Source organism: Lissotriton vulgaris, chromosome 2_1 (genome assembly GCF_964263255.1).
Source record: "Lissotriton vulgaris chromosome 2_1, aLisVul1.2, whole genome shotgun sequence".
Taxonomy (NCBI): Eukaryota; Metazoa; Chordata; class Amphibia; order Caudata; family Salamandridae; genus Lissotriton; species Lissotriton vulgaris.
In genome coordinates, this window is record NC_141687.1 from 1447199604 (window position 1) to 1447218753 (window position 19150).

Genomic DNA, 19150 nt, shown 5'->3' on the forward strand with positions numbered 1-19150 from the left:
TCACTGCCTCAATTTGCTTAGCTAGGACAGTTGACACCTTTATTTTGTTCATCTCCTATAAGATCTCTGATTCTTGGGCTGTTCCCTTCCAAATCTATTCTTGACACGAAAATGGTATTGTTTTGATACAATTCTTCGCTCTTGCGGACTCTTTGACATCTCTTTTAGGAAATAACTTGTTTCAAAATGGGTTTACCTGTTTTTGTCTGGTGACACAAAATGTTGAATACAGTACCAGCTCACAAATAGGTGATTTTCTTAGGATTGAAATATAGCTGAATTCAGGTTATCAGTGATGTATGTTCATTAAAATGGCCAGATTTCTGTGCCCATGTATTTCCAGTGAGTGTGAGAGTTATAGGGTGGTGTTTTGCTGTCTGTTCTGAAAACTCTGTTTTAGTAAACTATTTTTCTCTTGACTTCTTTCCATTGGTCGGTACTGCTCGGTAATCTGGCTCCCAGCAAGAGGTGACCTCATTGACTAACATGGGATTCTTAACTAAGCATCCCATGCTAATTAATAAAGTCACCTATTGCTTCGAGCTAATTTGTTATTGGGAATCCAAAGTAACCGGTATAAAAGATTTTCTTCCTCAAAATGTGATCCTTTAAAAATCAATTGCTTTGGTTATCCTCACTTTTAAGGGAGAATATCTTAGGACACCTTTAATCTGTCTTGACTGATTTTTGATACAAATTAGCAGGTGTTCCTGCCCTATTCTCTTTCTAAGTATTTTCCTGGACAAGTATATTGCTTTACATTTAGAATGAGTAATAGGACGTTTGTTTTAATTCTGAGTATTGTGTACTTGTGAAGGTCTGTTGTGAATATTTGTTTGTGCAGGATACACATGTTGATGGAAAAATCTTACAAGTAGGTCTCTTTCATTTGTGTCTGAATAAGTTAAGTATAGGTCCTGTGTGATTGAAATACTCTCTTGTCTGCTTAGCAAGTTAATTATTTGTATGAAAATTCATTTTTTTCAGCTATTCATGCAGATTGAGGCTCTTTACCCTCGAACATTTGGAACATGGACTCAGTATGCAAAACAATATTGCAATGCACATATGAGGTATCTATTTCATGTTTATTACTTATGTAACTTTTTGTCATTGTTATTTAATGCATGTAACCGGAATGATGACACTCTAGGAATGTTTTTTTAGTATAATGTAATGTTCAAGATTAGTTTCCCTGAGCGAATCATTCTTGTAAATGAAAGATCTAGACCTGGATGAGATGTGTCTCTTATGGTTCAGTGGGAGCGAGACCGACTTTATTGGTCTGAACATTCCCATTTATTTCCAGTTTTGGAAATCTTATACCCACTTTCAAGCCTTTGCAACTAGCTTTAATTTGTTCATTGTTCATGACCCCACCGTTTTAATTATTCCCTGATGAAATCAGAATTCCATGATATGTTTATAGAAGACATATAAGTATGGTTCTTGTAGTAATAGACGTGTTACTAGATTAGCAATTCTAGTCAATAGCTACAAGAGCATTTTTTTCTCTAACTGTATCTCGGCTTTAATGTTGAATTGCATTTTTCTGGTATTTCATATTTTCAAGATCCATTTCAATACTTTGCGTGGCACCTCCTATTACCGTGGCCTGTATACTGCTCTGAATGACCAAAGACTTTCTGCAAAAAACAGGTCTTTAACACTTAGCTCTACAATAGTCATCCTCTGGAACCGCTTCTAGCTGAAGAACTGGACCTTTTAATGGCCCAGTGGCGCGAAATCATGGACAAAAAAAATTACTGAGGCATTGCTGAAGTGTTCTTGTTTAGTCTTGGCCTCAAGTTATATCTCATTGAACCAGGTACCGTTTGATCTTGAAAAAGGAGGTGAGGCTCAGTAGTGTCTAATCTCAATGAAGATGGTAACGCTGCTTGGAGGATATTGTCCTCCTCTTTCTCAGATTCAGTATAATTTAAGCGTGCATCACTCAAAGGTACAAATCTTGGAACTTTCTCACATTCCACGTCTCCTAGTTCATCCTTCACCCATCGATCATAAGGTAGGGGCAGGGGTACTTTCTTGCAATGTACCCCGTGCACCCAGTTTCTTCTTCCAGCAACTTTAAGTGCAGTTCTTGTTGAGAGTAAGACCTGCTGGGTAGGTTTCCATCTTGGCTCAAGATTCTTGGTCCTCTGGAAGTTTTTGATGCAAACCCAATCGCCTGGGTGTATGGAATGGCCCTGGTCTGTGGAAGCTGGAGGCAAAGCGTCATGCACCTGTTGATGGAGGACAGACATTCTTTTAGTTAATTCATTCAAATAATCAATTAATATGGGATATTCGATATCAGAATATTTCCTGTGTCTAGGGGGGGCACCCTAAACATTAGCTGGACGTCCAAACACAATCTCGTAGGGGCTAAGCCCCATGCACGAGTACATTGTAGTCCTGGTTGATAGAAGGGCAAGAGACAATGCGTCAGGCCATGCCAGGCCCGTAGTGGCTTGTATCTTTGCAAGCTTCAGCTTCAAGGTTCCATTATAGCGTTCCACTAAACCTGCTGATTGCGGATGATTTGCTGCATGGAATTTCTGTCGAATACCTAGACCAGTATAAACTTTCTGCATGACTTGGCCTACAAATTCACTTCCGTTGTCACTCCAAATGAATCGGGGCAAGCCGAATCTTGGAAAGAATTCCTTCAAAAGGGCTTTGGCAGTTGTTAAGGCCGTATTGTCTTTGAGGGGATAGGCCTCTATCCATTTGGAAAAGGCACATACCACCACAAGTACATATTTTAGGTTGTTACACCTCGCCATATTAATGTAATCTATTTGGAGGACTTCAAAGGGATATATCGGTGGTGCAAAGTGTCCTGCTGGAGTTGGCATTCCCTTTCCTGGATTATACATCATGCACACCATACAAATTTTCACTAGATTATCTGCGTATTTGGGAATGTTGGAGTTTTGCCACACTGGTGCTAAAAGCTTACATATTCCTTTGGCACTAATGTGAGCTGGACCATGAGCCATTGTCACAACAGGAATAACATAAGCATTAGGTAGTAGCCATCTCTGTTGATCGGACAAATCTGTCCAACAACAAGTGTTATCTAGCCTACCAGTCATTTCCCACCATTTGTCTCCCTCTTCTTGAGTGGCTTCTGCTTGTATGTTTTTCACATATCTAGAGTACCCTCACACATTCCGCTGTCCATAATCCATCGTGCTGGACCAGCCTTATACATTCGGTTGGACAAGTCTCTGGCTGTTTCTTTCGCTACTTGGTCTGCATGAGCATTTCCTCTTCCAATGTCATCTGTTATCTTTTTGTGGGCACTACATTTAATAATCCCTACTTGTGTGGGCAAAGTAAGTGATTCGAGCAAGTGACTAACTAACTGCCCATGTTGTATTTGTGTCCCATGGGAGGTAAGAAAACCTCTTTCTTCCCAAAGGCGTCCAAAATTGTGCGCCACTCCGAATGCATATTGACTGTCCGTGTATATGTTAACCTTTTTGTCTCTCGCTAATTCGCAAGCCCTTGTCAATGCTATTAACTCTGCTACTTGAGCTGAATTGTATGATATTCTAGCTGTCTCTACTATTGTGTGCAACGTTGTAATGTCATAGGCTGCTGTAGTATCCCCATTAGGCAATTTAAAACAGGAACCATCAACATATAGTGTTCCATCAGGATTAGAAATTGGAGTATCATTGAGATCTATTCTCCCTTTTGTCTCTTCCTCTGTTCGAAAAATACAATCATGTTGTTCAGTAGTGTCTGAATCTGATGGAAGTGGTAGCAAGGTGGCAGGTTTCAATCAATCAATCAATCAAGGAATTTGTAGAGCGCGCTACTCACCCGCAAGGGTCTCAAGGCGCTGGGGGAGGGGGGTCGCTACTGCTCGAACAGCCAGGTCTTGAGTTGTTTCCTGAACGCGAAATGGTCCTGGGTCAGCCGGAGGTGGGTGGGGAGGGAGTTCCATGTCTTGGCTGCCAGATAGGAGAAGGATCTTCCTCCGGCAGTGGCTTTGTGAATTCGTGGGACGGTGGCGAGGGCAAGGCCGGCGGAGCGGAGCTGGCGGGTTGGTGTGTAGAATGTGAGTCGTTGTTGAGGTACCTGGGGCCCGCGTTGTGGAGTGTCTTGGGTGCGTGGGTGAGATGTCGGAATGTGATTCTTTTGCTGACGGGGAGCCAGTGCAGATCTTTCAAATGGGCAGAGATGTGGCTGTAACGGGGGATGTCCAGGATGAGTCTTGCCGAGGCGTACTGTGTGCGCTGTAGTCTTTTCTGGAGCTTGGCTGTGGTTCCGCCGTAGAGGGTGTTTCCGTAGTCCAGGCGGCTGGTGACAAGGGCCTGGGTGACCGTCTTCTTGGTTGCGGTGGGGATCCATCGGAAGATTTTTCGGAGCATGCGCAGGGTGTTGAAGCAGGATGCTGGGACGACATTGACTTGCTTGGTCATTGTGAGAGAGGAGTCCAGGATGAAGCCCAGGTTGCGTGCGTGGTCTGTGGATGTGGGGGCGGTGCCCAGGGCGGGTGGCCATCAGGAGTCGTCCCAGGCAGAGGGGGATGGTCCCATGATGAGGACTTCCGTTTTGTCTGAGTTCAGTTTCAGACGGCTGAGCTTCCTCCATTCCGCGACGTCTCTCATCCCTTCCTGGGGGCTGGTTCTGGCGGTGTTTGGGTCGTTGGTGAGGGATAGGATCAGCTGTGTGTCGTCGGCGTAGGAGATGATGTTTGCGTGCGATGGTTGCGAGGGAGCTCATGTAGACGTTGAAGAGGGTGGGGCTGAGTGAGGATCCTTGTGGGATGCCGCAGATGACTTCGGTAGCCGCGGACAGGAACGGGGAGAGGCGGACTCTCTGGGTTCTTCCGGCGAGGAACGAGATGATCCACTCCAGGGCCGCGCCTTGGATTCCGGTGATGCTGAGGCGTTGTATCAGGGTGTGGTGGCATACCGTGTCGAAGGCTGCTGAGAGATCCAGGAGGATGAGGGCGGTGGTTTCTCCGTTGTTGAGCATTGACCTGATGTCGTCAGTAGCTGCAATGAGGGCGGTCTCGGTGCTGTGGTTTGTTCGGAAACCAGACTGTGACGGGTCGAGGGCTCTGTTTGTTTCGAGGAAGGCGAAGAGTTGTTTGTTGACTGTCTTCTCAATGACTTTGGCATGAAAAGGGAGGAGCGAGATGGATTTGAAGTTCTTGAGGTCCGTGGGGTCCGCGGTGGGTTTTTTCAGGAGGGCGCATTCAGTGTAATACATCTCTTTATGGTGATGTGGCTTGCTAGCAATGTTAATTCATAACCTGCAAGACGAGCACTAGTAAGGTGCTTCGTTTTAGTTTTGTTCAATAATATATCTACAGCATGGGGGACCATGACAGTAATGTCCACATGCATCAAGCATTTTTGGAGCCTCAAACGGTGCGGTTCCTTAAAATCGGACGTTTGCGATTCCAAAAATGCTTTTTGAGATGCCTCATTGGTTTTAGTTGAAAATCGCTAATTTTGCGATTTTCTAAAATGCGATTGCATTTAAGGAATCGCAATTTTGCGATTCCTTAAATGCAATGCATCATTCTTTAAAAAATTGCGATCTTGAAGATTGCAAGTGCAAATTACCACGAGGTAGAACCTCGTGGTAATTTGCGAAAAATGTTTAAAATGCTCTAATTTGCATTTTAAACACTGTCATGTTACAGACACACATGTCCTTAGGACATGTGTGTGTGAAACATCCATTTTAAAATACATTTCAGGGGTGCAGGGGGGGTCCTTTGGACCCCCCTCTGCACCCATGGAATGCATCAACATTTGCGAATTCAAATTTGCGAATTCGCAATTACCATTGATTCCTATGGGCCTTTTGGCCCATAGGAATCAATGGGAATTGCGAAATTGCAAATTTGAATTCGCATAATATTTGCGATTCGGTAAAAATGCGATTTTTACCGAATCGCAAATATTATGCACTTTCAATAATGCATCCCGATTTTGCGATTCCTTATTTGCGATTCGTTAAAAATCGCAAATTTGGAAACGCAAAACGGGAGTTTGATGCATGTGGGCATAAGTGCATTCAGACAGCTTGGTAATGCTCTTGCAACAGGGTCTAAAACTGCTGAAAAGTATGCACATGGGCGTTGTTTATCGCCAAAATGCTGTGTCAATACTGATAATGCACAACCTTCTCTCTCGTGGACATACAATATGAATGGTTTGGTATAATCAGGGGTTCCTAGTACTGGCACAGAACATAAGGAGGACTGTAAGTCTGAAAAACTTTAATGACATTCTGGTGTCCAAGGGAGAGGGTGTGGTGTATCTTTTAGTGTTAAAGCTAATAAGGGCTTGGCCGTCAAGGAAAAATTTGGTATCCACTGGCGACAATAAGAGGTAATGCCTAAGAAAGCTTGCACCTCCTTTTGGGTGTGTGGGATCGCCACGCACCCAAAAGGAGGTACAAGCTTTGTGAAAAAGCTTGTATTCTTTCAGGAGTCAATCTACGCCCTTCTTTTGACAAGAGATAACCCAAATAAGTAACCTCTTGTTGACAATACTGTAATTTAGACAAAGAGACCTTATGTTTGTATTGAAACAAGTGTTGTAAAAGCAAAAGAGTAGCCTCTTTGCACAATGACTCTGAATCTGCTGTTATTAATAAGTCATACACATATTTTAGCAGGGCAGTACCTTGTGGTAAAGTTACTGCATCAAGGTGAGATGTAAGTGCTTGACTGCAGATAGAGGGACTCTCACAATAGCCTTGAGTAGCTATACAAAATCTAAAGCTGCACCCTCCTAAAGAGAATCCAAAAATATCTCTGCTATCCTCAGCTATCGGAATGCTAAAAAATGCATTCTGAGGTCAATAACAGAGAACCATGAAGCAGTAGGAGGGATCATAGTAAGTAATGCAGTGATGTCTGGAACAACAGGAAATTGAGGCAAAACTAATTTATTGATTTCGCGTAAGTCAATGACAAAGCGATAAACAGGAGGCTTTGTCGGATCTGTACGCTTAATTACAGGAAGAACAGGGCTATTACACATATTGCCTCTTGTTTCTTCAATAACACTCTTCTGTATCAAATCAGATATTATTAAAAGCAAAGCCTGTTCACCTTCATTGGATATCTTGTATTGAGGAATACGTGGCAATTTAACATTACTCTGTAATGTAATAGAGTAGGGCGAATTTGCAACATTCCGACATCATTAGGACCTTGCGCCCAAAGGGAGTCAGGCAACTGTTGGAGCAAATATGGCAAGGCATCACTAGACAAATATATTGGAGATACTATTCGTTGACCTAAGGTCAAATGTACTCCTTGTGGGGAGCAGTAAAATGTGGCATACAATCTCTTCAAAAGGTCAAGACCTAACAAATTCTCAGCACAGCCAGTAGTAAGAATAAGAGGTGCCTTCAAATGATATGGTCCTACTGATATGGGCAAGGGACTAGAAACAGGATTCTGTACAGGTGTTCCAGAAAATCCTACTGAAACATTTGTAGCGCCAGACAAAGGTGCCCCGGGGAGCTTGGAGCGAACAATGGAGCTTTTAGATGCGCCGGTGTCCAATAGAAATTGTTCCCGTACCCCTAATGTAGTGACTTTGACATAAGGGCCACTTTGATCTACAGGAATAGTCACAACTCCCTCACTTTTGTCCTAGGCTATCCTATTGAGAAACAAAGGTTTGTCCTTGTTCTCCTAGATAATCATCAGTATAATAGTTTTCTGTCTGCCCAAATGGTTGATCAAAATAATTCACGGCGTTAGGCTGTGGCAAAAGTAGTCGATTTTTTATCAACGTCCCTCGTCCCCTTCCTTGTGGCACAGACTGATATCCACCCCGGCCTCTAGTCATTAGTCCCATTTTCTTTCGTTTAGTTACATTCCCTGAAACGAAAAACTGGTCTTCAAAGCTATTGAACTGCCCCTGCGACGGAACCTCTAGACAAACCACGATCCACGTAGTCCTCTTTTGTAAATACTATAAAACATCTAGGAAAAAATGGATTATTCCGATCCTCCGAATTAGCGGTCACAGACAAACGCATGCAGCATATCTATACTTGCAATCTTTAAAATCAATGCACGAAGCCAAATTCATATCGACCTTTCTTAAAGAAGTCTTAATAATACGTCGTAGCATTTCTAGTTAAACGAGAATTGAATAGTATTTCAAAACCTTATTTCTTCTTTTTACCCATTTAAAAAATGTTCTTAATATTGTGTTTTTATTCATGTGTGAAAAGTCTTTTTTTCTTTCTTTACTATGTACTTTTTATGATTATTGAAATGATAATCGAATAAAAGTTAATGAAATGAAATGAAAATTAGTCCCATATTGTCTTTTTTGACCAAGTGTGGACATCTATTTTTAAAATGACCGTCTTCTGTAAAGTAAGCACACTGATTAGGACCAAGTGGTGAGCGCGGAAAATTATATCACTGACGTTGATACTGATATGGTTTCTGAATTTGAGGCGCATTCCAAGGGGTCCTCTGTTGGTCCAGTGGAGAATAAGCCTGTTGCAAAAGAACTTTAGTTTTAAGATCTTTATTTTTCTTTTCCATGCTCTCTTTCTCCTCCAAATCCCTATTCTCATAATACTGGACCATCGTCAAATTACCTGAGGGCGTTGTCACAGGCCATGCGCTCTCAGACATCTTGAGTCTAGTAGATAATTCCGGCAGTAAGTTAGAGGCAAATAATCTTTGGCCACCTGGTGCGGCCATATCCTGCCCACTATGATCAACAAATGATTCCTCAAAGCGGGTAAAGAAATCAGACACCGACTCATCTTTCTTTTGTTTACAAGCGGATAATTTATCCCAATTAACTGCTTGGGTGGGCATTAAAGTTTTATTTTTATTTTTACAATTTTTTTATTGAATAGAGCAATAGGTAAACCAAAGGTACAAAACATGTTACACTTTAGATTTCAATAACAACACATTTCCCATAAATTTCCTAAATAACAAACAAGAGATAAAAGGATAAAAAGATGTAGAAAGATAAAAGGGAGGTTCATCGAGATAGAAAAAACAACCTACTACATCATTGAAATTTCCAAGACATTATGTACAAAATATGCAATTTATAAAGTGCATCTTCAAGAACGTGCAAAACTGCAATAAAGTGCTAGTGCAAAAGTGCAAAGAGTACAAAAAAGTACCATCTTAAAAAGTGCATTGTGAAAGCGAATGTAAGAAGAAAGTGCTAATAAGTGCAGATGTCCTAGAAAAAGAACAATAGACAAAACTATCAGATTCATAGATGAAAAGGCTATTATTAAAAATCATCTACTCTCGATTTTCTTCACAAATCATCCTCCCTTCATTTCTTCTAGATTCTCAAAATATTTCCAGTTCCTCTCAAATCTCCCAATGGCTCCCACTCTGCCAGCATAAACCTTTTCAAAAAAACATGTTCTCCTCATTTTATTAAACCAATTTATATGTGATGGGATCTCGCTGGACTTCCAATTTTGAAGTATTGAGGAACGAGCAACTGCACAAGATATAAATATAAATTCTTCTTTTGCTTTATTAAGCCCGCTCCTATCTTTGCATATACCGAACAGGGCTACTTCTGCTGCTGGTAGAAAAGATTTCCCAATAGCCTGTTCGATATCGGCAAATATTCCCTTCCAGAAAGTTTCTAACTGCCGGCAACTAAAAAAAATATGATGCCATCCTCCCTGGCTACTAGCCATACATCTGAAGCATTTATTCTCAACTTCAGGACACATCTGTTCCAAAGCCTCCGGTGTATAATATGCTAACCAACGAGATAGAAAAGACATCCTTTTATAGTTGGCAGCTCGTAAAGATTTATTTCCCAACTGACAAATGACCTCCCAATCCTTTGTGGAAAAGTTGCATTGAGTAGAGAGATTTATTTTCTCAAGATGTCTGTCTACTAATACATTTTGACCTGAGCAATGAAGCATCTTGTACCAATATCCGATACCTTTGTTCTTTCCACCATACAGGGCTGTTAGTATAGCATTAGGAGCATTAAGCAGGCCACTTATCTCATTTCTAATCAAATTGAAAATCTGCATATATTCAAAAAAGGTTGGGCGCAATGGACCATTAGTTCTAGCCACTACCTCCTGCCAACTAATTACCCTGTTTTGGACTACCATATGTCTCAACTCATGGAGCCCACAAAGTTCCCAGTTTTTAATATGATTCAAACTTAGTGGGAGGCCTATTTGAGTACATTCAAATAAACTTAAATAATGAGAGCCATCAGTACCATGTTTTTTGAAGAGGAGCGACATTCTTGAGGCATATTCTCTTAGCGTCTTATATCTTGACCTTTTGGGAGCTTTGCAATTTAAAAAAAACTGGAATCTGGGAACCTGCCTCTTGTAACATTCTTGTAAGAAAAAAAATGATCTCTTAACTGATTACTCCTCAATAATCCTGCCGATATATCAAAAAATGCGGCTTCATAATAGGTCCTTAAATGGGGTAGGGCTAAACCTCCTTGTTCAGCTGGAAGTTTTAATGCTGGAAGTTTAACTCTCGAGGCTTTATTGCCCCATATAAAACCTCTCAGCATTGTTTTGAGTTCTTTAAAAAAAGCTAAATTAATTTTAATGGGAACGTTACTGAACAGAAATATGAGCAAGGGCAGCACCGACATCTTAATCAATGATACCCTACCTATAACTGATAATGGGAGAAGGAGCCATTGATCTAAAAGGTTCCGAATTTTGTTCTTCATTCTAATGTAATTCATAGAAAAAAGCATATCATATTCGGTGGTCACGAATATGCCCAGGTATCTAATTGGGTTGCTCCTTGCAGCTTGGGCCTGCAAATCAACAGGTAGAAAATGTAGATCAGTGTTTAATACAAGGACCTCAGGTTTTTTAGGATTTGCTTTATATCCCCCTATCTTTTCATAGTTGTTAAACTCTCTCATTAGGTCTTCAATATTTTCTTTTTTAGGTATTAAATATAAAATAATATCATCGCCAAACAACTTTAAATTAGACATACAGATGATAGGGGGCTGAATAGCCACGTTGTCCCTAATCTTTACTACTAGAGGCTCGATAAAAAAAATAAAAAGCAACGGGGACAACGGGCAGCCCTGCCTTGTACCCCTATTTACCTTGATCCTCCCAGCCTGTTTTGCATTGATTATTACTTGGGCCGATGCTCCCTCATAGATGTTATGAAGCATCTTGATAATTGAGGCCGGAAAACCAAATTGACCGAGAGAGTAGAATAGTGCTGCCCAATTCACCAAGTCAAACGCTTTTTCTGCATCCATCATTAATATGCAGGCTGAGATCAAATTTATATTAAAATAGTCCAATGCCTGGATTAAGAACTCGGTGTTTGCTGCCATATAACGTCCTGCGATAAACCCAGACTGGTCTTGGTGGATAACCTCCTGGGCAGTGAGGACAAATATTTCAGCCCATATTTTCATAAGGATTTTATAATCCGAATTTAATAGGCTAATTGGCCTATAGGAATTAACATCATATTGATTTTTATCTTTTTTAATATAACATATAATTGTAGATTCCTTAAACTCAGCAGGGACGTGCCCACCTAACCTAGCATAATTATAGAACTTTTTCAAGGGAGTTGCTAAATCTTTAAATAAAAACCGTATAAAACTCAATTGGGAATCCGTCCTGGACGGAAGCCTTTCCCCCTGAGGTTGCCTTTATACAATCTTGTATTTCAGGGATATTTATTTCAAGACTGATTTGGTTGACCTGGTTTTCCGAGATTTTGTGGATTTCTATATTTGCAAAATAGTCCTGGATCATTACTTCCTCTACCTGATATTCTGTAGAGTAGATTTTTTCAAAATGATCCAGGAACACCTAGAGATCTTGTCTCTATCCTACTCCTCCAACCCACTCTGAGGATCACGGATTTTCACTATCAGAGATGACTCCTGACTTTTTCTTGTGGAGTTAGCTAGTAATTTTTCCACCAACTGGCTGTCTTCGTAGACCTTTTGTTGGAAGGCTTTTGAGCTATTAGTCTCTTCCACAATAAAAAAATCACGAAGAAGAGTTTTAGCCTGCTCTAATTTGCTCGAATGATGTTGGAGCTGCAAAGTATATTCCCTCTCTACGTCTGACTGAAGCTTGGCTATTTTTAACTTTGTTTTGTTTGCCTTAGCACTAGTGTACGCGATAAAATCTCCTCCTAGAATTATCTGTCCTGGGACTCCCCTTAAAGATGCAAACATTTCTGACAACCCGGAAATATCATCAAGGATGGGGCCATAGTAATTCACAAAATTTATAATTGTATCTTGCAATTTTGCCACCACCCATATCCACCTGCCCTTGTCATCTCTACGAACCTGTAGGAATTCCCAGGCTAGATCCCTTGAGAAATAAATAGCCCGCCCCCAGAAAAGAAATTAAGAGTCTGGGGGTCTGGCTTGAACCAGACCTATCCATGAAAACCCAGGCTACCAAAACAGCCGGAACCTGTTTCGGACTTATGAGGTCAGTCCGCAAGATCCTTCCTATGCTCCCCCCTCTTTCCAGGAAACTCCTGGTTCAAGGACTGGTTCTTGCACGACTGGATTACAGCAATGCTGTCTATTTAGAAGCCCCTGAAGCTACTCTGGGCAAGCTGCAACGAACCCAAAATGCAGCTGCTCGGATGCTGATGGGCCTTCCCTCCAGATCCTCCGCCAGACCAGCACTTAAGGCACTCCACTTGCTGCCAGTGCGAGAGAGGATCGAGTTCAAGGATATGTGCATCGCGCACAAGCTCCTCAATGGTCAAGGCCCCTCGATCCTGGGAGACATGGTTACCCCGTACAAAGCCTCGAGATCTCTGCGCTCGGACAATGAGCGACTGTCTAATATCCCCAAGTTTAGGAGGGCACGTACCGGAGGTCGTCGCTTCTCAGTAAAGGCAGCCACCTGCTGGAACTTGCTCCCCCGTAGTTTGCGTTTGGAACCCTGCTACCTGCGCTTTCGCAAGCAGCTCAAAACTCTGCTTTTCCCCAAATAAAAAGGTTTTCATCCCCCTCTGCCCTCTCAGCCAACCTTACAGGTTTAAAGCGCGGGGATGCCTCCGGGTCACCAGGCGCTCTACAAATCTTTAAATAAATAAATAAAATACACCCTGAGTGACCCGTAGATCTGTTAAAGTTTTCATAAGTGTTACTATTCTGTCAGGCAATTCTGCTATCATTGGTTCTGGTTTAGCTCCAGCCACTTGTCTTTGGTCTGCTTGTAAAATTGCAGCCCAGTTACCACCTAACTCGGCTGCATGATCTTCCCTACGAATCTTATTCCATATTTCAGATGGGACTACTTGGCCCATCAACATATCTATATTGGATAATCTTAAAGTCCAAGAGGATAATGACTGTGTTTATTCTTCATAGTAACCTGCTGGGTTTTTACGTGGATCAGGTAATACTTGTTTTAATGCAATAACCTCTGATCTCTTCCATGGGACATGTACCCAAACTTGCTAGAAATGAGCAGCCACAGGTTTAGCTCCTCCTACAGCATCACGCCATACTGGTTGTACCTCTCGCATAAGGTATGTTCTACCTAATGTATCAAACCCCCTTGCTTCCTTATTTCTACAAAACAGAACATCTCGAAATGTTATTCAATTTGCTACTGCATCTTGATAATCCTGTCCTACTACTGCTCCAGAGGCTACTTCCATTCGTAATTCCATTAATTCCCTAGGTGGACCATCCTCAACTTCACTCTCCCACATTTGAATTAATATTTCACACATGAGGTCAAAAACATAACGCTGGGTAGATGAGGGCCATTGTGAAGTCACAGTTTGGATATCGGATGACCCATACATATTTTCATTCGTCATCCATTTTCGAGCTTGAGCTCGAAGCATTGTTTCTTCTTAGGAATCAAAGCGATTCTGACTCTGAAGAGTTCTCTTCATGATTGGGGAATTTCGGACTTTATCTAATATGGGGGGAAATGCTGAAAAGAATCCACTCTCCTTTCTTCGAACCGTTTGTGAAGTAGAAGCTTGTGATAAAGGAGTAGAGGTGGACACATGTGCTGATGCGGGAGATATCACAGGGACTATTGGACCAGCAGAAGTAGCTGGGACCACTACTGGTATCAAGGGTTGAGGCACGGGTGGAGGCATAATAGGCACTGGCGGAGGAGCAGGAGCTGGTACATAAGGCGGTGGAGCAGACAACATAAGGGACATTAAAGGGTCTTTTTCATTCATTCATTAAAATCACGGTAACCGAACGCACATTAGCACTAACCCGAGTGGTAGGCAAATATTCAGTTTAAAATACTCAGATAATGTGAGAGAAACAAATGTTTTTACATAATGTGAATGTAACTACTGTTTATTTAAGGAAAGTTACAATGTATACTGTTTATTTAAGGAAAGTTACAATGTATATTGTTTTATTTTGTTTGTAGAAAATCCCTGACGAAGGTGAACCGATTCACCGAAATGCATTGGATTATGTCGCTACAAACGATGAATGAAAAAACATTGTGATAACTACAAACAATGTGAAATATAATTTTTCTTTAAAAAGACATAACGGCTGATTTGAATTTTTTCGATACAAAACTTTAGCTGGTACAGCAAACACACTGGTGCCATGGGAGATGCACCTATGGGCCTATAGGTGTGCAACCGGTTAGCATTTATTCAGAACACTCCAGGAGGGGAGTGATTTCCATGAGCACAGTATAAACTATCGACAAAGCCAAGGCGGTGCACGTTCCCTACATCCACAAAGTCTTTTTCATTCTCCTCATCTATTGGCGGAGAAGTAGGCAAAACCGGATAACACTTATCTATCTCCATTCTATGTCTCCTATCTACTATCTCTATGTCTTTCTCAATTTGGTCATCCTCATGTTTCTGAGCTTTTTGTATAATAGACATACAAACTTGTTTATTCTGAATTTTCTGTTGCCTATTTTTTTTTGGTTTGATTCTTTTCACCATATGTGAAATGAATCAAACATTGCCAGCCGGACTTTACTCTTAAATAATCTCTCCTCTAAATTGTCCTACACACACGGCTCGAAACTACCATCCCCGGGCCATTGTAAAATACCATTGTTCTTAGTGTATTTTCCCCAAAGGTCCATAAAAATGATAGGCCCAGTCACATGCTTTGAATAAACTTCATATTTTGGAGTTCCTACCGTAGGCACTGGACAAGTGTCTTCCAGTCGGGAGTCCCTTGAACAAGTGCAACAGCACCACTGACGAAATTTGCTAAAACCAGGCATCTATAAAAATCTCTGGTTCGAAAAACAAACATCAAGAGGTAAAATGAATGATGTACTTCTCAATCCAAGTACTTACCCCTTGTTTTCGCCTTTTGCAAAATGCGAACAAATAAACCATCTAAGACTAACCCAGACAAGTGGGAGCTACCCACTCTTACCTGACCCAATTCTCTTCTCACCGGTAGAGGTCCGTCTACTGTCTCGCTCTCTCAACCAACCAATGCGACCAAGATAGGGCGTCAGTCATGGCATCAGTCAGGCAGCCTTCGAGAAGGAGAAGTAGCGCTACAAAAACCTCGGGTCCATAAAGACATGCAGGGGTCTATTAGATGGTGCGCTTCCTTCAGAGTTTGTTCACGAGACCTCTCACCAACCTCCGGCTTGACCGCAACCACTGAAGACGCCCACCCAGGGACGCCAATTGAAGAAACGACCTTTTAATGGCCCAGTGGCTCAGGGCACGCCTGAAATCTTCGAGTTCACCTGTCCAGGTACACAGAGACACAGAACACTCTACTCGTGAGGAAGAGCAAGTATTTATTTGGCTGCAGCCATGAACAATGGTCCCAAGGAAAATACAAATAAGTTCTCGGGAGGCTGCTGCTTGAATCAACAGCGTACAATCTTTTAAAGCAATAGACACACCCATATCCAACCCACATTTAAACAAACTGAACCAGTCAGTCAGTTAATTCCTTGTTTGCTAAAGTGCGGCGTGATCATCACGTGCTTCAGTTCTTCACTTGTGCAACATCTTTTGCAACATAGGAAATCATGAACATGTTTAGTGACTTAGACCACCCACCACAAGGACAGACAGGCTTAACCACAAACATGAGTCACAATGCACAAGGATAAACGAACTCTACCTCAAACATGGGCCATAAGGCAGGTCAGTAGTTCACACAATCCCCTTGGTATAAGGATTGTTCCTATCGAGCAGAATCAACAATGAATGGTTTACTTGTTAAGCAGGCGTTGCATGTGTTTTCGGGGACAGGGAGTGCTGAGTGATTACTCGAGAAGTTAGGCCTGGGTGATGGCAATACAAAAATGGAGGCTAAATACAAAATGGATGCGGTATTTAGAGATTTCATATTTCCACATAGCCTTTGGAACTCTCCTCCACCTTGCATCAAAACACAAAACGATTTGCTCAACTTTAGGTAGTTACTAAAAATACACCTGTTCCAACTGTACCTCAACTAACCTGTTTGTCCACCTCTATTCCCCTGTTGTTTTCTTGTTACTATTTGTTATGCTCCTCCTCACCGGTTCTCTTTACAACTTCTTAAAATAACTGTACTGTACAAAATCTAAAATTACATAATTTTTATAGTTTTCTCCCCTAAAGAACTTTTTCTGGCTCCTAACCTTTCTCTTCTTCTTAAACAGTTTTTACGTAGGAAACCGTTGTGTACATTGTTATTACTTAAAGAGCGAATGTTTAATTATCAATGCTTCCTCAGTATGAAAGTCTCAAATAAATGCAAACCAGTTTTCGCCGTGCCTACTGTCTCATCACATGATGTACATTCAACTTGCTTGGCGTAGAGTTTTTTTCACCAGAACATCAAAACTATGAATTCTACATGAATCCTTGGTGCAAGATTGTTGCATTGTATTGTATTGTACTGTATTCGTATAGCTCATCTTACCATGATGAGACACCAATGAATGTTAGCAGATAGAAGGCACGCTACACAACGGGGGAGTGCTTGGGTGCCAGAGTGTTGTTAGTTTTACGATGGCCGCTAAGAGTAACATTTTGGATTTGTGCCTGAGTGGCTGGAGTGTTGCTCTTGTTTTAGTTCACTGCTCCTGGGCATACAATTTTATGAAGAGGTGTGAGAGACAGAGTTCCTGCAGTATGTATTAATATAGTGTTGATTTTGCGGATTATGCCTGACTATGCTGGTCTCTATAGAATTGCCCATTGAGGTGACTGGAGCTGGCTGCGATATGTAGTAGATACAGGCACTCGTAGTAGAGGCCTGTTTATTCACCCAGGAGATGAGTAAGTCGACCTAGAGGCATTGGAAGAATGCAACTAATCTTTGTACATGATGTCAGGCAGTCTACATTGTGCACTGTATCCCGGCTAGCATGAAATAATATCCATAAAATTCCATAAGACAGGAGGATGCAGAGTAAATGTCTACAGTGTCTCCCTGGTAGGGAATGAGATGGACGTGTGAGCGTTCACTTATTGCAAGAGACAAGAATAAATGATGCGTTGAAAATAGCTGTGCGTGATGCACTTCATACAGGCATCCATTTAAAATATTGAGGACTCTATCAGTTCAGGGCATGAAGTATCAATGTACATAGGAGAGGGTGCAGCCATAGATGGTGCTCTTTAGCTTCTATCCAAGACTGCTATATGGGTGATAGGTCACAAGTCATGAGACTAAGGCTGAATGTCTGCATGCACAATAATAATGGATTCTGCAGTGCCAGGTTACTTTCTAGGGCCCCTCTGAAGTGGCTGAAACTGACAGACTTTGCTTGCTAGGTCCACCCAGGAGAAGCAGAGGAAGAGCCATGGATAGGCCTTGGTAACAGAAAACGTCCAAACAGGAGCAACAGCGTACACTGGTTCACCAATTACCCACTTAACCACTTAACTATGTTATAATGTACATTGAGGTGCATCAGGAGACCTAATATATGGTTCCACCTGGGAACAGGACAGGAGTACGTCAAAGATTTGATTTACCACGCCCCTATGTCGGCTTGTGGCGATATAGGAGAAATCACTGGTCCTGCATTGGTTACTGCTAACCCTGGATAGTTGTTCCTCAAAATCAACCTAAGGTCTGAGTTCCAAATAAAATTGTGAGACTGAGGATTTTTGGTAAAGGATAAATATAGATGACTCTTAAAGGCCCTAGATCCTGTTGAGCACCTGGGCGCGCAGTCGGGGGTGCTTGGAAGTGAGGACCTTGAGGATCAGGTTCTGGGAAAAAGGCAAAGGCCACTTTGGCAAGGTTCCACCCTCCGCATCCCATCTAAATTTAAGAATGTTACATTTGAAAAAGGCTATTCTTTCACAGACGCAAAAGAATCACCACTCCACTGTGAAAAAGTAATGATTAAAGTATACTTCTTGTAGTTATCCAGTAACACCTAGAGCTATTTTTTCTGATAGAGTTTACACCACTGAATGTCAATGTAAATCTATTTTGAAAAGGATTGTATTTCTGGATACTGACTGGCATGGTCTGAACTTTCTATATTTAATACGCTGCCACGCAGAAGCTATCTGCAGATCCCTGTTGTTTTTTGGACTTCTGGAAGTACTTCTATCGAAAAACGTCCTCTGCTGAGGATATGTGCATCAGCCTTTAATCAGGGTTTAGTGCTTGACTAAAAATCGTGTGATTCTGGGCAGATCACTTTTTCTCCTTGTGCCTGAAAATGCCCTTATGTGAAATGTCTAAATCCTCACTTCGTGTTACCAATGATGTATAATTTCTCAACCACACTTCATTAATGTACAGGGCTCCACTTCTTAGCAGTTAGGTTTTCACAAATACTGATAGATTCATAGGGCCCTTAGAGTTCAATGGACAGTGTACTACATTGCAAACATGATGGAGTACTCTATATGTCAAATCCTGGGACTGCCTGCCTCATTTAGAGACTAACAGACCTTAAGTTTTTTGTTGTTGAATCTCCCTTTGACTCTGTTAACTTAAAACTTCCTAAGACCGAGTAGGGGCCATTGGGGAGAGGACATTCTACCGTCCATCCTACTTATGCTGGACCTGTAATTTCCCACTTAGGCGGGTTGTTTCTTAAAAACAAAAACTCTTAAACAGTTTGGTGAACAGCTGTCAAAAACCAACAGCAGCCGTCCACCAAACATTTTGTACATTGATAGGAAGTAGTATGCTGGCCG

General features: G+C 41.7%; 1 protein-coding gene across 3 annotated transcripts in view; it reads left to right on the top strand.

The window, feature by feature from the left end:
• ZRANB3 (zinc finger RANBP2-type containing 3) overlaps positions 1-19150 on the top strand; it is an 881708-nt gene that overhangs the window by 369953 nt on the left and 492605 nt on the right. For all 3 annotated transcript variants that reach the window (XM_086957301.1, XM_086957303.1, XM_086957302.1), the window contains one exon: positions 988-1073. In XM_086957301.1, coding sequence (XP_086813427.1) covers positions 988-1073 — 86 coding nt within the window. The remainder of the gene's footprint in view (positions 1-987; positions 1074-19150) is intronic.